A 15,027-nucleotide genomic window follows, 5' to 3' on the forward strand; every position below is an offset into this window, starting at 1 on the left:
CGCAAACTTGTTTTGTTTTCGTTAATATATGTTCAAAAATGTAAAGAACGACGCAGTTTTTGTTGAAACGGGGTTTTAAAACAAAACAAAAAAAAGAATAGCATTATCAATAGATTCTACGCTGTTTTCCCTTTATCTTAAAGTAGGCCTGTATTTTCCGGCTCTCTGTCATTACTGAACGAATATTTTCTATCAAACAAATTCAACAATTATTCGTAGGCGTTAATTCAATAACATAAAATGTGTGTTCGTTTATTGAAATGCTGTAGGTTATCTGCTAGAATCAAAAATGGATCGAATATGCAGGTTTAGAAAGTGGATTAGGCGATAGCGTTACCCGCAGCCTTGTGCTGCGGTGATGATGCTGTTGCAAACGAATCGAAAAGTCTAAAAAAAGAAAATCGTGTTTCTTCATTTTGCGTAAAATTACTCGTTTGTGGGCACGCTTTCGGGTTTCGTTTGCCCTATAATTTTAACTTTCTACATTTCCGAAAATACGAACTGGAAGGGGAAGATTTCACAATCCGCCCGAAAGTGAAACCGGTATTTTAAGCTCATTGTTTAAAACTCACAATTGCTCAGTTGCTACCCTCCTTGCAAAGTCTTTTTTTTTCCCGTGCCTCTTTTATTTAGTTTTTCGGAGTCATTTCCGGGTTTTATTGATGCTGTAAAGAATTACAGCCCACAATAAAAAAACAACTCGCAGACCGGGTGCGGAGAACATACCCCCGCCTAAAACAGAGCGCCCGTCGCTGGGATATCTTTCAGCGCCTTCACAGAAAAAGGGCAATATTCGTGCTGGGACATGCACAAGAAAAACAAAGAAATATTTTCGAACGAATAGCTGTATATATTTCTATAAACCGAAGTAACAGCATGTGTATTTATGTATATAAATTAAGTACCACACACAGGCCTCTGTATTATATGCGTAGCATTTTCTAAATAAAATTGTGGGGAATATTTCTTATTTCTGTATAATTATAACTCTTGTGGTGTGTACGTGTTGGCTTGCTTAATGTATGGCTGAAGATATATTACATATGTATATGATCTATATAAGTATGTATACAGTACATGTATATAAAGTTTTTTAAGTTGATTTGTTAAAGGAAAGTGATGCGCAGAGAGTTGGAAAGTCATTTTTAGGTGCTCATATCGACAGCAGATTTTATATACAGATTTTATATTTTTTTAAGGCTCTTCAACATATAAATACGACGCTATTTTAAGCGGGCATTTGAGGCAGAAAAGCAGGAATCGCACCAATAAAAAATACCAGTTGTTTGCGTTTTTTACACAACTTTTTATTCCTTCACAACATACAGACAAAAATATCAATAAGTACATCTTGTGGTCCACTGTACAGGATTTATAATGTACACACGCAAAAACAGGCTTTTCTTAAATGAAAAAAGACAAAGAAAGCGCTTACATAAGAAAAAAAAGAATCATATATATACACAAATACACAAAAGGTGAATGTGTCATGTATGTGCACTTCCTTTTAAATCGGATATACCGGGACAACCCTGTCCCTTTACCGCATTTTTAAAAGAGCTTCGCTCTTCTCTGTCTAGTGAAACAGTGCTGATCCGACACGACACAACGACAACGACTCGGGGGTCACGCTGCTTGTATAAGCACGACACTTATCAATGGCGACGTTTACATCCTAACACAACAACAACAACAACAACAACAGCAACGACAACAGCAACGACAACATAAAAATGCCGATTTTATTTTCCACGATTACGCTCACTTAAGAGTTAAAATTACATTTCATAGGTAGGTGTCACATCAGTCTCTAAATGTACAAAACATTACGTGTAGTAGGTAGTATTGTTTGTTTCGTTCTTGTTTTGTATTTTTATTAATCAGTGTTTTGCAAAAAGGGGACGACGCGATTCCCCCCTATTCACTCTATGCTCAGTCTTATTTTGTAGGTATTTTTTTTTAATTTCCTTTGTCGGAGTTCTGGGTCGGTGCGGCGGAGTTGCCCATTACTCCTCTTCCTCCTCCTCCTCCTCTCCCCCAGGCTTGTCCTCGGCGGAGGGGCTCTGACCCGAGCTCTTGTTCTCCTTCTTGTACTTCATGCGGCGGTTCTGGAACCAGATCTTGATCTGCCGCTCGGTCAGGCAGAGGGCGTGCGCGATCTCGATGCGCCGCCGCCGGGTCAGGTACCTGTTGAAGTGGAACTCCTTCTCCAGCTCCAGCGTCTGGTAGCGGGTGTAGGTCTGCCGGCCCCTCTTCCTGTCGGTGCCTGCGTGTGAGAAACATCGGGGACTTATTGATCAGCACATGAGCGCCGGCCTGCCTCACTAACGCAGCTAGAATAACACCTGCGACAGCCAATACTACACCGACAACAAGTAAATATGATTCTAGAGCACTAACCCACCGGCAGTTCCACACTATCCATTCACGATCGTAATATTACAACTTTCACAACGGCTTTATATCATTATTATAATTATTTTATTTTTGTTATTAATAATAATATCATCATCGCCTACATATGATACATATCATGTCGAATAATCTGACTTTCCATTCTTTGCATTTCAAGGGAATGGGGCTTTTAAAAAAAACGCAATGGAAGAAATTGCACGGAATAAAAAAATGCAGAAAAAAATGACCATGCTTGCCCTTTGTTATATATAACTATATTATATATCATATGTTTATATTTAATTCTGGGAAGTTTAGTCACTCTGTTTATATCGGGCATTCGTTTCAAAGACAGTCACGGCAAAACCACACAGAACAAACTTTAGTCAGCAATTTGCCTTAACATCAACTTTTAACACCATTATTATTATTATTACTATTGTTATTATTATTATTGTTGTTATTATTATTGTGAAGCATTGTAAAGCATTAACGCGTGGTTCAATAACTAGAAGATAACCCAAAACCCAGCACGCTGCAGTTGGCCTGATTTTTACATCTCCTTTACGTGTGCAGCGTGCACATAGCTGGGGGTCGTAACTCAGGTTATATAGACTCTTTTATATTCCTGGGGATTATTTTAAGAGTTTTTAGATGCGTAAAGTACACCCAAGGACAAGTACAGAAGTGAAATGTTTGAGATAAAATATCCCGTCTGTAGTAGTAATATAATTGTCAGTGCCGCATCTCTGTACCTGTAAAGGGGAATTAGTTTTGTTTTCCTGTATTTTCTCCTGCTTTCAAGAAGCCCTGCAAAGCCCACGCTGAGGTCATCGGGAACTGAACCGCGGCAGACTGCGAGACAGCTTAAACGACCTGGACCCCCCCAGTAAAAAGCAGCGACTTTAACGTGGTCAGAACGTGTTAGAGGAGCTACAAAAAAAAAATCTTCCTTTTCATTTGTTCGAGGCAGCAAATACAGATTTCGAGGTAGAAATGGAAGTTAATATTCCTCACTTTACACGTGACGGAGGGAAGCTTAAACAGTAACCTCTGTACACCGCCAGAGCTGGGGTCTACGTACTTCCGTCTTTCTCTGCAACACTCAACACTCAAAACTAAGCCCTTTTCAATTGCTGCTTCTTCTCTGGTGGTGAGATATTCCAAAAAAATGTTCGTTGTTCAGCATAACGGCAGGTTTTTTTATTTTATTTTTTTTATTTTCGTTCTATAGCATTGACTTGTTTTTTTAAATATATATATATATTCCAGAATCCCTATTAAAGATGGGTTTTGCCAAATGTACTTCGATTCGGCAAACTTCAAAACACAGGTGCGAGCTCGACCCAACACGCCGTGCTCGCAGACCCCTTGCTTCTACTTTGAAGTCGCTAAAATTGGATACAAAAAAAAAGTGAATTTCGGGGAGACAGCTGTTAGCCAGCAGTGTGTGTGTGACGGTGTGAAATGAAGGCTGTAAAACCCTGCAGAGGAAAAGGCCACTAAATTTTAGTGAGTTAAGACTGCTGTGCATTCTCATCACAGTTTAATGTTTTGGACTATTTTACTGACTATCGCTGTCTCCGACGCGAGCCTCTTAACAACCGCAGCGTGTTGATCTATAACGTGCATAAACAGCACGAGTTACTTTATCAGAAGTGTTCAATTGTGGAACAGAGACAAAACCCCTGACCAGCTGGAATCAAATATGAAAATCTAGACGTTTCTTAGACCTTTGAACTATTATTCTTAGGAAAGCTTCATAAAATCCTTGGGTTGTTATCAATGTCGAAATGTTAAACTGTAAGTAGCATGTACATATATTCAAACTGAACACTCCACACAGACGTCAGATGTTATTTTTTTTTTTTTTTACAAATATTCGAAGCAGAGCTAGTTCAGCTACAGGCCCGTAGGAAACAATGCTGCACCGACACACCTTTTGCTAATATTTAATTGCAACGCAATAATTAAAAAAAAAAACTTACTGAACATTCATTTTGTGAACCGCACTTCCATTAAAATGTATACAGTGAACTGGATGAAAAGATTATGAAGAGTTTTTCACTGATGGGAAATGATTTTCATGAACATAGAGCGGGCCTACTTGCTAACCGAAGCTTGAAGGTGCAACTGGATTCAAAAGGAGGGGTTGTAGGTCACATTTTTGACTGGGAGATGGATCCAAAACGGCAAAAAAAAAAAACGTGAAACTTTATATTGCTTAGGAATAATACGGAAAATGAAGATATTTACACCTGAGGAGAATTCGTATGTATTTTATGTTCATATAGAATATCATTACTGGCACTTGTGAGGCCCAACTGGAAGTGTGTGTCAATGAGTAGGTGTTTATTAATGTCCTAAGACGAGCTAATGAAGACGTATCTCTTTTAAAACTATTTAGTGTTGCTGTATCACCACCCCGGCGGCTAACGAGAGAGGGAAGTTGCTCTTGTTGACAATGTACTGTTGCTAACTTTCTGCGGGCTGGGGCCAAAGCTACAGTGAAAGCCGATTGCTGTCATAGAAGATCTTCAGACCTAATTAATCACGAGATTTAAAATACACCGGGACGCGCGGCCGCTGTTCTTTGCGGGCTCTGGGGGCATTCAGAGATTGTCGAACACGCAAAAGGACAAAAAAAACTAACACAACCCAAACATCTCATTTCCGAACTACAGTTATTGCATTTGCTACCGATCGGTTAATTTAAAAAAAAAAAGGCCAACACAGACCGATTGAGTTAGCTAATGATACTGACGTGTAGCATAAAAGAAAATACGTGTTACTTCTCCGCGGGTTTCTGGTGGCCGCGGCCACAGCCCTCCGAACATCAAAGGCGCGGAGGCAGAAGATATTAGGGTTTGACTCGAACGCTTGGAAAATCAAAAAGGCTTTCTCTGTACAGGGCATGCAAACCCTTCACACACCCCCCAGTAATCGGAGAGCATTTGTCAACAGCAACAGAAGAAGCCATTCGTAATTCGTCCCCCATTCTCAACAATATAACTCCACCGAACGAGAAAACATTTTTTTTTACAGGCAAAAATGCGCTGGCTGAAAACAAACAAACCTACAAGCTTTTACTAGATCCCGCAATTTGAACGAGGAGGGGAAAAAAATAACAGCGCAAACATACGACATTTTTTTTTTTCGTATAGATTTTTTTTTTTAAATAGACGAGGGCACCCTTAGTATACGGCGTCGGGAAAACCAGATACACATCAGGAGGCAGATCTGTCGTTAGTCCGTTTCGAAATTCAGGCACAGAGACCAGCCGAAGTCGGGCTGAGGAATCCGGTGCATTCTCCACAACACTCTCTGTAATGAATATGCAAAGGACTAATATTATAGCTTTATGGGGGGGGGGGGGTCGTATAGCAATAAAAGATCTGCTTTAGCAAAACGTCATAAAGGCGACTCGACACTGCGCAATTATAGCGTTTTTAAAACCACAATTTTAAAGGTCGCTTTGTCTTGGCGAGGAGTGCTTCATCATTGTTGTTACTTCCATGCAACGAATCGCCTTTCCCCCCCCCCCCTCGCCCCCGACACCAACACTCAACATACCTGTGCTTCTCATCCAGGGATAGATCCGGAAGTTGGCTTCGTTCTGCTGCTCAGCGTCTCCGTGCTCCGCTTTGCCGCCGCACGCCTGCTTGGAGGGCTCCCCGGCGCAGACCATGGGCAGGTTCTGATCAAAGGGCGAGCAGTGCATGTTGAAGGAGCCCGTGCTGAGGCCGTAGCTGGCCGAATACACGCTCTGGTTTGGGGGGTGCACGCTGCCTCCGTTGCTGTACAGCCCCGGCATAGAGGAAGGGAAGCTAGTGGCACCGTTGCCCGAGACATAGCCGCCGGTTCGCTGAGAACTGGACGCAAAAGCGCAAGAAGTTTGCTCGGGAAAGACCCCAGCTGGGAACACCGAACTTGCAGTTTGGTACTTGGAGAATAAAGCATTCGCATAATACAATGAACTCATAATTTGGCCGGGTGATTTGTAGGCCGGGACGTTTTAGTGTCGGTTTTACGAGGTACCGTGATATATTACGGAATTAAAGTCCAGATTTACACCAAAAAGCACCCCTTTTTCCTCAGGGTTCACGTGACAGCGGGCACGTGACTCGCGGGGGTCCAATGGGAAAGGGGGGCTTCCCAGATCTCCGGCGCTGTGGAAAATGTGAAGTACGACTCAGATTAGAAAATGTTAAATAATTTACGTTATGTAACCTAAAGATCCGCGTGTGCAAGAGGCAGGAGCTAGCAAACACAAATCGATAAACTATAGCCTGGACCGTAATCCGTTCTGTCCCGGGGAGCGAGATTGGAGTGTGCTGGGGTCGGTAGAGGTGCAGAGAGGAAAAAAAATCAGATTTAAGAACGTATTCCACCATTTGCGAGGCATCACATACATAAAGAGAAACCTATTTATCGCAGCATCGATTTTCTCCTCGAAACATCGTCCTGCGAAGCTACTCCCCCCCTCCCTCTCTCTCCTCTCTCTCCCCACACGCGGCGCTCTGTCCCTGCTAGCTGGGCGAGCGCTTCTCTCCCGGCTGCCAGTGTGTCTGTCGGCTCGTCCGGGGCTCCAGTTAATGAGTTAAGACTCTGTTGCAGAGTTTCTGCCTCAGAGCATCCATTTACACCGGCCGCACAAAAGCTCGTGGTTTCCAGCAATGAGGATGAAACTCGGATTTTTTTTTCCCACCTCCAGAAACGTTTGACGCACAACCCCCCCCCCCCGGCCCCCAATAAAAGAGTTTTAAATGAACACGTGATTCCGTTCCGAAGATGTTCCATGAGAAGAACTTATGGGTACAGCTGAACGCGAATACAGCTCGGAGTGCATAATAACTGTAATGATATCACCGCCTGTGATGCATTAATAGGCCTATGGGCCATTTATACACGAGTATTAACGCCTGTTCCCTTTCTTTGTGACTGTGAGGTGTCTTTGACCGACTGCTGCCAAAACCATAATAAAAGGGTTTACAGGTCTGGTTTACCAAATAATTCATATTTTAGTGCTCGGTCCGCCACAGTTGCCCAATACAAAGTCGGACGCGAGTAACTAACGGTACCTAGTCGTATATCGTGTTGGTTTTTTTTTTTTTGTTTTACTTAAAATTGATTTTAAAAAAAGGCAACTTAAATCGCAAATAAATTTGCACTGATATTGGAGTGAGCTTAGGTCTGGATCAGCTTATTCTACGGTCAGCGAGGGGGGGTCTTTTCTCAGGCCGGGAATAGAAAGCGAAGGCTTTTGCGCCCCCGTTTGCCTCTCGTCTTGTGGGGAAATTGTGGGGACGGGGGTATGTGGGGTATCTGTGGAAAGACAGGGGCCCGACCAGAGGATCACCTCGACAGAGAGGAAGCAGAAGGACAGCTGTGCCGTCACGGGTTTTCGCTTGTAAACTTTATTGTGTCCTTTTCTTCCGCAGCTTCCAGGCTTTGACAATAGAACAGAGCAGTGAAGAACAATCAAGCGAATCACCAGGCCTCCATAAACTAATTCACGAGTACAGTATACATTCTGGTTCACAGTAAACGAAGGATCACCTTACAGCCTGTTCAATTACTATTATGCACTGTGCGCATGCTTAGTCCCAAACTTGAAAACAAAACCAAACAAGAACAACAAAATATTATTAATTAAAACAGACTAATTGAAGGACAGAACATTTAAAAAAAACAGAATAACCTACAGCATAAATAGGCAGTTTCATGTTGTTGGGAATTCATTATTTGCTACGTTATTATAATACCATGAATGAGAACGATAAAAAGTGCACCATATAAACATAATAAAAAAAACTATACAGCTGCCAAATGGAATTGTTAATGATGATATCCTAACAATAAAAAGGTTTCACATTTAAGTCTTCCACAAATAAGAAAGCTATTTTGTTTCTCGTTACACTACGATATTTTTTCCGACATCTGGTAAAAAGTAGAAATATTTCTTTCCGTGGGATAACAGTTTTCGCTTCATCAAATGAATTTAACACTTGATACAATAACGCCTCCGCCAGTTCTTGTTTCCCTATATATATATATTCCACAGCATTTTATACAAGGGACGCGAGAAGGTTACAGTGTTGCTCTGAGAAAGCGGCGCGCTGTATCGCCTCAGTCGGTGGCCTTTAGTTGTCTTCCTCCGCTCGTCCATTTCTGGGGCTCGCCTAAATCTGCTTGTCTTTCTCCCCGTCTTCCTCGGCCGTCTGCTCCCCCTCCGCTTTCTCCTTCTCCTTCTTCTGTTTCTCTATTTCCTCCTGCTCCGATTTGCTGCTGGGGAATTTGTCCTTGTTGTTCTCCTTTTTCCACTTCATCCGCCGGTTCTGAAACCAGATCTTGACCTGGCGCTCGGTCAGTCCCAGGGCGTGCGACACCTCGATCCGCCGCTTGCGGGTGAGGTACGGGTTGAAGAGGAACTCCTTCTCCAGCTCCAGCGTCTGGTAGCGGCTGTAGGTCTGCCGGCCTCGCCTCCGTCCGGCAGCTACTGGGAAGAGAAGCGGGCGACACGTTTTAGAAAAGAAGAGCAGCAGAATTCAGGCACATTGGGAAAACCACCTTCCCGCAGGCAGCCCTTCAACGAGACCACCAGCCCGGCCACACTGATATTTTATTGGAAAAAGACTGCTTTTCCTGGTCCAGTTGTGATGAACCTCAAGCGTACCTCCTGCACAAGTGCACAATCCACATACAAAAACGTGACGCGTGTGTATAGTTATATATATCTAGCATATGTTCGTACATCGCGTTACACACACAGTAACTGGAATACACACTCTGCACTCTGATAGGACATATCAGAGGAAGAAACTTTGTCAATACAAACAGACACAGATGCAGGCTAGTGATCCCACACATGGAGAGAGAAGGAAGCCGAGGGGAGACAGTGCCCCTTTCTGCTAGGGCCATTAAACTATAAAGTTTGGACACCATAAAACAGTAAAGAAAACAACATGCTATTGTCTCTATTCCCACTCACAGGAAATACCAGCTTTATGGTCGCTGAGAATTTCTCTCTCTCTCTCTCCCTCCCTCTCTTTATAGTTACGCTACCCTTCCCTGCGACCCGCGCCGCCGTCTCTCCAGTCCTGTTCCGGTCTCACCTTGAGGTCTCATCCAGGGGAAGAGTTGCGTGGGAGACGGGCTCTGCTCGGCGCTCTCCGTGTCGTCCGCGATGCTGCTCGCCGCCAGCTTGCAGTCGCTGTACTGCACGAGGTCAGCCTCCTGGCTCCCGAAGAGCGTCTGCCTTTGCAAAGCGTCGTAGCCATAGAAGTTCCCCGGCTCCCCGTGGCAGGTCACGGCACACGGGCTCTGCTGGTAAGGGGTGGCGGAGAGCGTGGACGCGCCGTGGTGATAAAACTCCTGAATCTGAGTTGGATGTTGGAAAGTTCCACCGGTACTGGGTCCATAGACTACAGTGGGTCTGTTCCCCAATTCCTGCGTGAAACCACACTCGTAATAATTAGGACGTAAGGAATCGCCACTTTTATATTTGGAGAAAAGAGAGTTGACAAAATAAGAGCTCATGTTTATTTGTACGTTGTTGGCCGCTGTTGCAGTGTCTTTTTTTTTTTGTTGTTGTTGTTTAGGAGCCGGAGTTTCTCATATAAGCCCCCAAAAAATAAATAAATAAATAAATCAATCAGCGTTTCTCGGGATTGCGGCGCCAACACTCAGGGAATCCCAAGAATGCCTTTTTTTTTTAAGAACCCCTTTTAAATTTTCAAGCCGCTATCATTGTCGACTTCCATAAAATCTCCACCATTCGGGTCTACTGCATTACAATTCCAGAAAGGGTTGCCAGTTCATAAACAGTTTTCCGTGATTTACTCAGCCGCAAATGAGTTGTTTCATATTTTGCAGTGTCTTTTCACGATAATTTGCATCTATTATCGGATCTTCATCCCATTGGCTTCGGCGTTTCAGCACGGACACTGCACTGCGCGATTGTGTTGTGGAGAGAGGGAGAGACGGAGACAGCGAGGGGAAGAGAGGGGAGAGAGGGAGGGCGATGGGGGGGGGTGTGAGAGAGAGGGAGAGAGAGGAGGGGAGAATATGCACATTAATATATTCAACCGGCTTAGTTAATGAGATATCTGCCGCTTTGCATCAGATCTGGAGCACGCGCCATCTCCCCCTTCCCCCCCCCCCCCCCCAAAAAAAAAGACTGATTTTAAAGGAGTCGCTGATAGTCAACCTGAAAAGAGACGCACTCCGCCGTTAATTTTGAAATTCTAACGAGGTGGATTCGCCTCGCTCTCTCCTTTTTTTTTCTTCTAAATGTCAGGGTCGCATCGGCAAATTGTGAAAGTACACGACTTAATTACTATCAGTTTTAACGGGCCCTATAAACGTAATTGGCGTTCTAGAACAACTTGTCAAAAGCGCCGAACTCCGGCGGCTGCGGCGCAGGCGAGGCAGACCGGGGTAGTAATATTTAACATTTTAATGATCATATTTTTATAAATATGTTATTGATAAAGATTTAAAAGCCTCGGAAAGGGAAAGTGCTGCTTGTGTAATAGACAAAGCGGCTGTAAACGGTTTAACAAACTATAAAATGTAATAAAACGCCAAGGTTGCCTGTAGTGTGTACGGTGTAGACGGAGAAGGAGGGGATAGAAAAGGCTGTTAAGATTTTATGAGGTTCTACGACTAGCGCTATAAAATAAAGGTTTCACTTGGAGCTATCCCACTGATGCAGAAATCTTCAAGTATTTAATTGTCGTTTTATTGTGTTTTCAATACGAAGCATCGTTGCTATGTGTTTTGTTATAGAAAACCCGATATTTTAACTAACACTGTTCCCAGGTGCTCGTACACAGGACCTGTGGTCGAATACTTTTCCAATACGGATTGGCTAATACTATACAAGACCGTAAAAATTGAGTTTTGGCTAAGCCCCTATTAACGAGAATAATGCTCGTTTTATTTAGTACGGTGATTCATTCATAACAGAGAGAGAAAAAAAAGCTACATTTCAAACTTGCACATCTCGCAGGTTTCGTTTCAACTCAAAGCAAACCCAGTATCCGGGATTTGACGAGGGAGTTCAGTTTATTTGTTGTCAGCATTTTACAGTTTTTTCCTCTAAATTTGAAAAGACATATGGCGATAATTAGGATGAGATTCGTATTCAGTATAATAGTGCTGAATGGGCACAACAAAGCAGAAGCGACTTGAAGCGAAATTATTCATAGGGGTGCCAGTGTACATACAACTATGAGATAACAGGGAATATTCTCGCAAATTGCGTGTGTTTGTGTATGAGCGGGATTATTTATACGAATAAAACACACAGAGAAGCACGCATGAGTTTATCTAAATAATACACTGGGAGTTTGTGAATCCTAATGTTTCTGCAAAGTGACACAGTGCGCCGCACCGTTCATTTTCGTCCTTGTGAAAATTTCTTGCTTCTAAGGCAATTAGCACAGAATATTAAGACGGCTCCAATAAGTGCGTGACATTACTGATTGTGTAATACACAAGCTTACAATCTAAAAGTAAAAAACTTCATCCGTGAATTTGAATGAGTGTTCATTTAAGTAAAACAGTTCCTAGTCCTAGTGTTGCTGTCTCACTGTGTGTATCGAAATCTCCCTGTTTTTTTGTCTGACTTTTAATACGAAACAAAAATAAAATTTGTCTCTTTGATCTGCACTTGCTAAATGTGTCAGTGTATGTCCTGTAACAACGTGTTTCCGAGACAATGAGAACTGATTTCGTTTCATTTTGTTCCTCCGTGTGTTGTGAATAAAATTGATTACAATGCAAATGGTTGTCTAAATTCTTAATAAAAAGGTTCGACGCGGTGTTTCACAGAAGTGCAGTAGCTGAAGGAATTAGAAACAGTTTCGCAGTGAAGAATAGGCTACACTTTCAACTTCGCAGTACCGCAGAGTGCTATCAAACAGAAAGTCGTTCAATATACGGTTACAACAATCGCAGCCCAGTACTTGCAATTTCAACAAACTAATCGCTTATTCAATTCATTCGAACCGGGCCCATCATTATCATATTACATTGTACAATTATATTACTTCTACTTTCTGACACTGTATTTCATTTGCATCGCCTTTAAAAGTATGCACAGCATCTTGCTGCTCGTACAAACAAATCATCCATAGTTTCAAAGACTGCCTAATGTTTAAATAAATAAGACATCTCAACCAGACTAGATGCACACAGCTCATCAAGAACGGTGAAACCAGCTCCTAAATTATCATCTGAAAATGTACAGTATGTACCTAGGCATAGTAAAGGCCCGCGAGAACTCTAAAACGCAAATTGCACGTTAAGCCGTGTATTCGAAGAAATATACGATAACGTAGGATGTAATGATTATTCAGCTGCCATTTTTCATTTTCAGCAAAACCGGTAGGCCAACAGGTAGTTACTGGGTTTTTAATCCTTTTAAGAGCACGACACCGAATTAAAGCACGAAAGTGGTTGAACACATGCGGGGCTAAAAAAGCACGCAACATTTAATCTAAAATGCATTATCTTTTGCGTTTTTAACATCCTGTTGAAACACAAAACGTTATTCTATAGATGCGGATTTTTAATTGAACACGTATATTGAAATATACATATAGAAATACGATAAACCCGTTTTCCCATGCACCATACTGCTATCTAATTAGCTCCCCAACAATATATATGATATAAACAAACTAATAAAACTAATTGATCTGTTAAAATCTACAATTTTAGTTGCTTACTTGACGAAACGAAATCGAAGGATTAAACCTCCTTTTACATTCCCTCCAAATCCCCTAAACAGAGCGCTAGAGATTTCTCTGACTATCAAGTTTACCTCGCTGTGAAAGTAGCTTTTCTGTAGGCATAAAAGACTTCCGGTACCGCACGAAACAATGACCGCAGGATTTTGGTGGAGCAATATCGCCATCGTGTGGCATAGATGTAAAACTACACGTGGTTTTATCCCCGCGCTGAAGCCAGAATGAAAACCAACTAGACCCATCGTTATTTTCTCAGCTGACATGTTTTCCCTTTCGAGCAGCACAAATGTGGAAAACGTGTAATATCCCTTTCGTTTTCTGTACGAGAAAACACATCTAATCAATAATAATTCACAGGAATGCTCGGCAGTTTTAGCTATGCACTGACGGCGGGGGAGAACGTCGGCTCTCGAACTCACGTGTGCGTTTCATAGGGAGTGTGTTTGGTGCAATTTCTTCCAACAGATAGGATAATTCACGATATAGGTCATTTTAGAGCGGTTACAATGTAGTTAGCGATCATTACTAGCAATACGGTGCTGTTGCTGCTGTGATTACAAAAAAAAACACCCCATCATCGGCCAGGGAAATATTTACGATATTTTACATTTTATTTTATTTTTTATTACAAAGCAGGGGAGGGGGGACAAAAGCAATAGGACATAAGGAGGGGGGGGGGGGGGGAAGGAACGCACACACAAAATCCTGTTCTTTTGAAATCCACCATTGTTTCCGATTTCGAGACTAATCAATCGGGCATTCTGCTGTAAAATGGAATTCCGAGCGCGCTGGCAGCAGGGCTGTAAACAGATTACGATCCCCTCTCCCAGACGTCTCGTCGGAACCTTTTTGTGTATGTGTGTGTGTGTGCCGTTTTATGACCCAGTCCCTGGCAGCTCGGAAACTGAACAAAGGCGGGGGGGGGAAAAGAGCTTTCCGAGCTCGGAAACTCTCCACAGCATCTGGGAACACTGGTAACCCCCCCCCCCTACCCCAACCCAGCCCGGCCTCTGCAAAGCGCCCCGTAAACAACAAATGTTAGAGACAAACGAAGCCAGAGGTGCGTCCCCGTCCCGATAGCGGGACACTTCGCCTCTGGCGCGACACCTCCAAGACTGTTATTTAGGAGGTCTTGAAACTTTTCCGCTCTCCGTGTTTGTTTTACAGCCGTTTAGTTCTTAACCTTCAGAAATTTATACCCTATAAAGTTTTATTGCACTCAATATTCTTTTATTGCGGCATACCGCATTGGATTTCTGCTTCTCCCGTGTATGGTGGTCCGCTTCCTGCACCCTCCCAACCCCCCAGAAAGCACCCCCAAAAAAGCCTAATTACTGTAAGAGTGAAGAGGAGGATGTTGAAAAGGTGTCCTTTTCTCTATATATTATTTCTTCGCTTTGTTTATAAAAGCGATCAAGGCATTCTTCGCTGTGTGATGCGTAAAGACCCACACCAGTTAGATCACTGAAGAGACGGTTTTTATTTTATTTATTTTTTTAAATACAACTTCCATTTTATTTGGTATGTTTCAACGTGCGAGGACTGCAGCTGCAGTTTGACGAAGCAATGTACTGAGGCTTCCGAGGTTATTTGCGGATTAAAAACGGACGTGCATAAACGTGAACAGAAGATCTGGCACAAACATCTTATCCGTTACAATTTTAACATCAGCCGCCGTTTGGAAATCCAACTGCGATCGACGTAAGAATAACGCATATGTACACTCACATACCATTATTACAGAATAATTTAAAAAGAAAACTAATGCTCATGAAAGGCATAATAGGATAACTCTAGCATTTTCAGCTTTTTAAAAAAAATTATATATTATACATAAATCGCAGAATGTTATAATATTACATGATGTAGGCCTAGT

The 15,027-nt window shown here is 42.6% G+C and overlaps 2 protein-coding genes across 4 annotated transcripts; both read right to left on the bottom strand.

The window, feature by feature from the left end:
- Positions 1-1,285: 1,285 nt before the first annotated feature.
- Positions 1,286-7,072, bottom strand: hoxb7a (homeobox B7a). 2 transcript variants are annotated; one of them, XM_088906303.1, is made up of 3 exons: positions 5,968-6,438; positions 5,587-5,718; positions 1,286-2,266 (listed from the first exon to the last, which is right to left on the bottom strand). In XM_088906303.1, exons 1-3 carry the CDS (start codon positions 6,374-6,376, stop codon positions 2,007-2,009), a joined length of 801 nt encoding a protein of 266 aa, XP_088762429.1. In that variant the 5' UTR covers positions 6,377-6,438; the 3' UTR covers positions 1,286-2,006. The 2 variants fall into 2 exon arrangements, with proteins under 2 accessions (XP_088762429.1, XP_088762430.1); XM_088906304.1 differs by lacking the exon at positions 5,587-5,718 and having other exon boundaries at positions 5,968-7,072.
- Positions 7,073-7,795: 723 nt separating this feature from the next.
- Positions 7,796-10,366, bottom strand: hoxb8a (homeobox B8a). 2 transcript variants are annotated; one of them, XM_088906200.1, is made up of 2 exons: positions 9,510-10,366; positions 7,796-8,893 (listed from the first exon to the last, which is right to left on the bottom strand). In XM_088906200.1, exons 1-2 carry the CDS (start codon positions 9,931-9,933, stop codon positions 8,577-8,579), a joined length of 741 nt encoding a protein of 246 aa, XP_088762326.1. In that variant the 5' UTR covers positions 9,934-10,366; the 3' UTR covers positions 7,796-8,576. The 2 variants fall into 2 exon arrangements, with proteins under 2 accessions (XP_088762326.1, XP_088762327.1); XM_088906201.1 differs by having other exon boundaries at positions 7,796-8,890; positions 9,510-10,362.
- Between the last annotated feature and the right edge of the window lie 4,661 nt (positions 10,367-15,027).

This window comes from Atractosteus spatula, chromosome 26 (assembly GCF_055471065.1).
Source record: "Atractosteus spatula isolate fAtrSpa1 chromosome 26, fAtrSpa1.hap1, whole genome shotgun sequence".
Taxonomy (NCBI): domain Eukaryota; kingdom Metazoa; phylum Chordata; class Actinopteri; order Semionotiformes; family Lepisosteidae; genus Atractosteus; species Atractosteus spatula.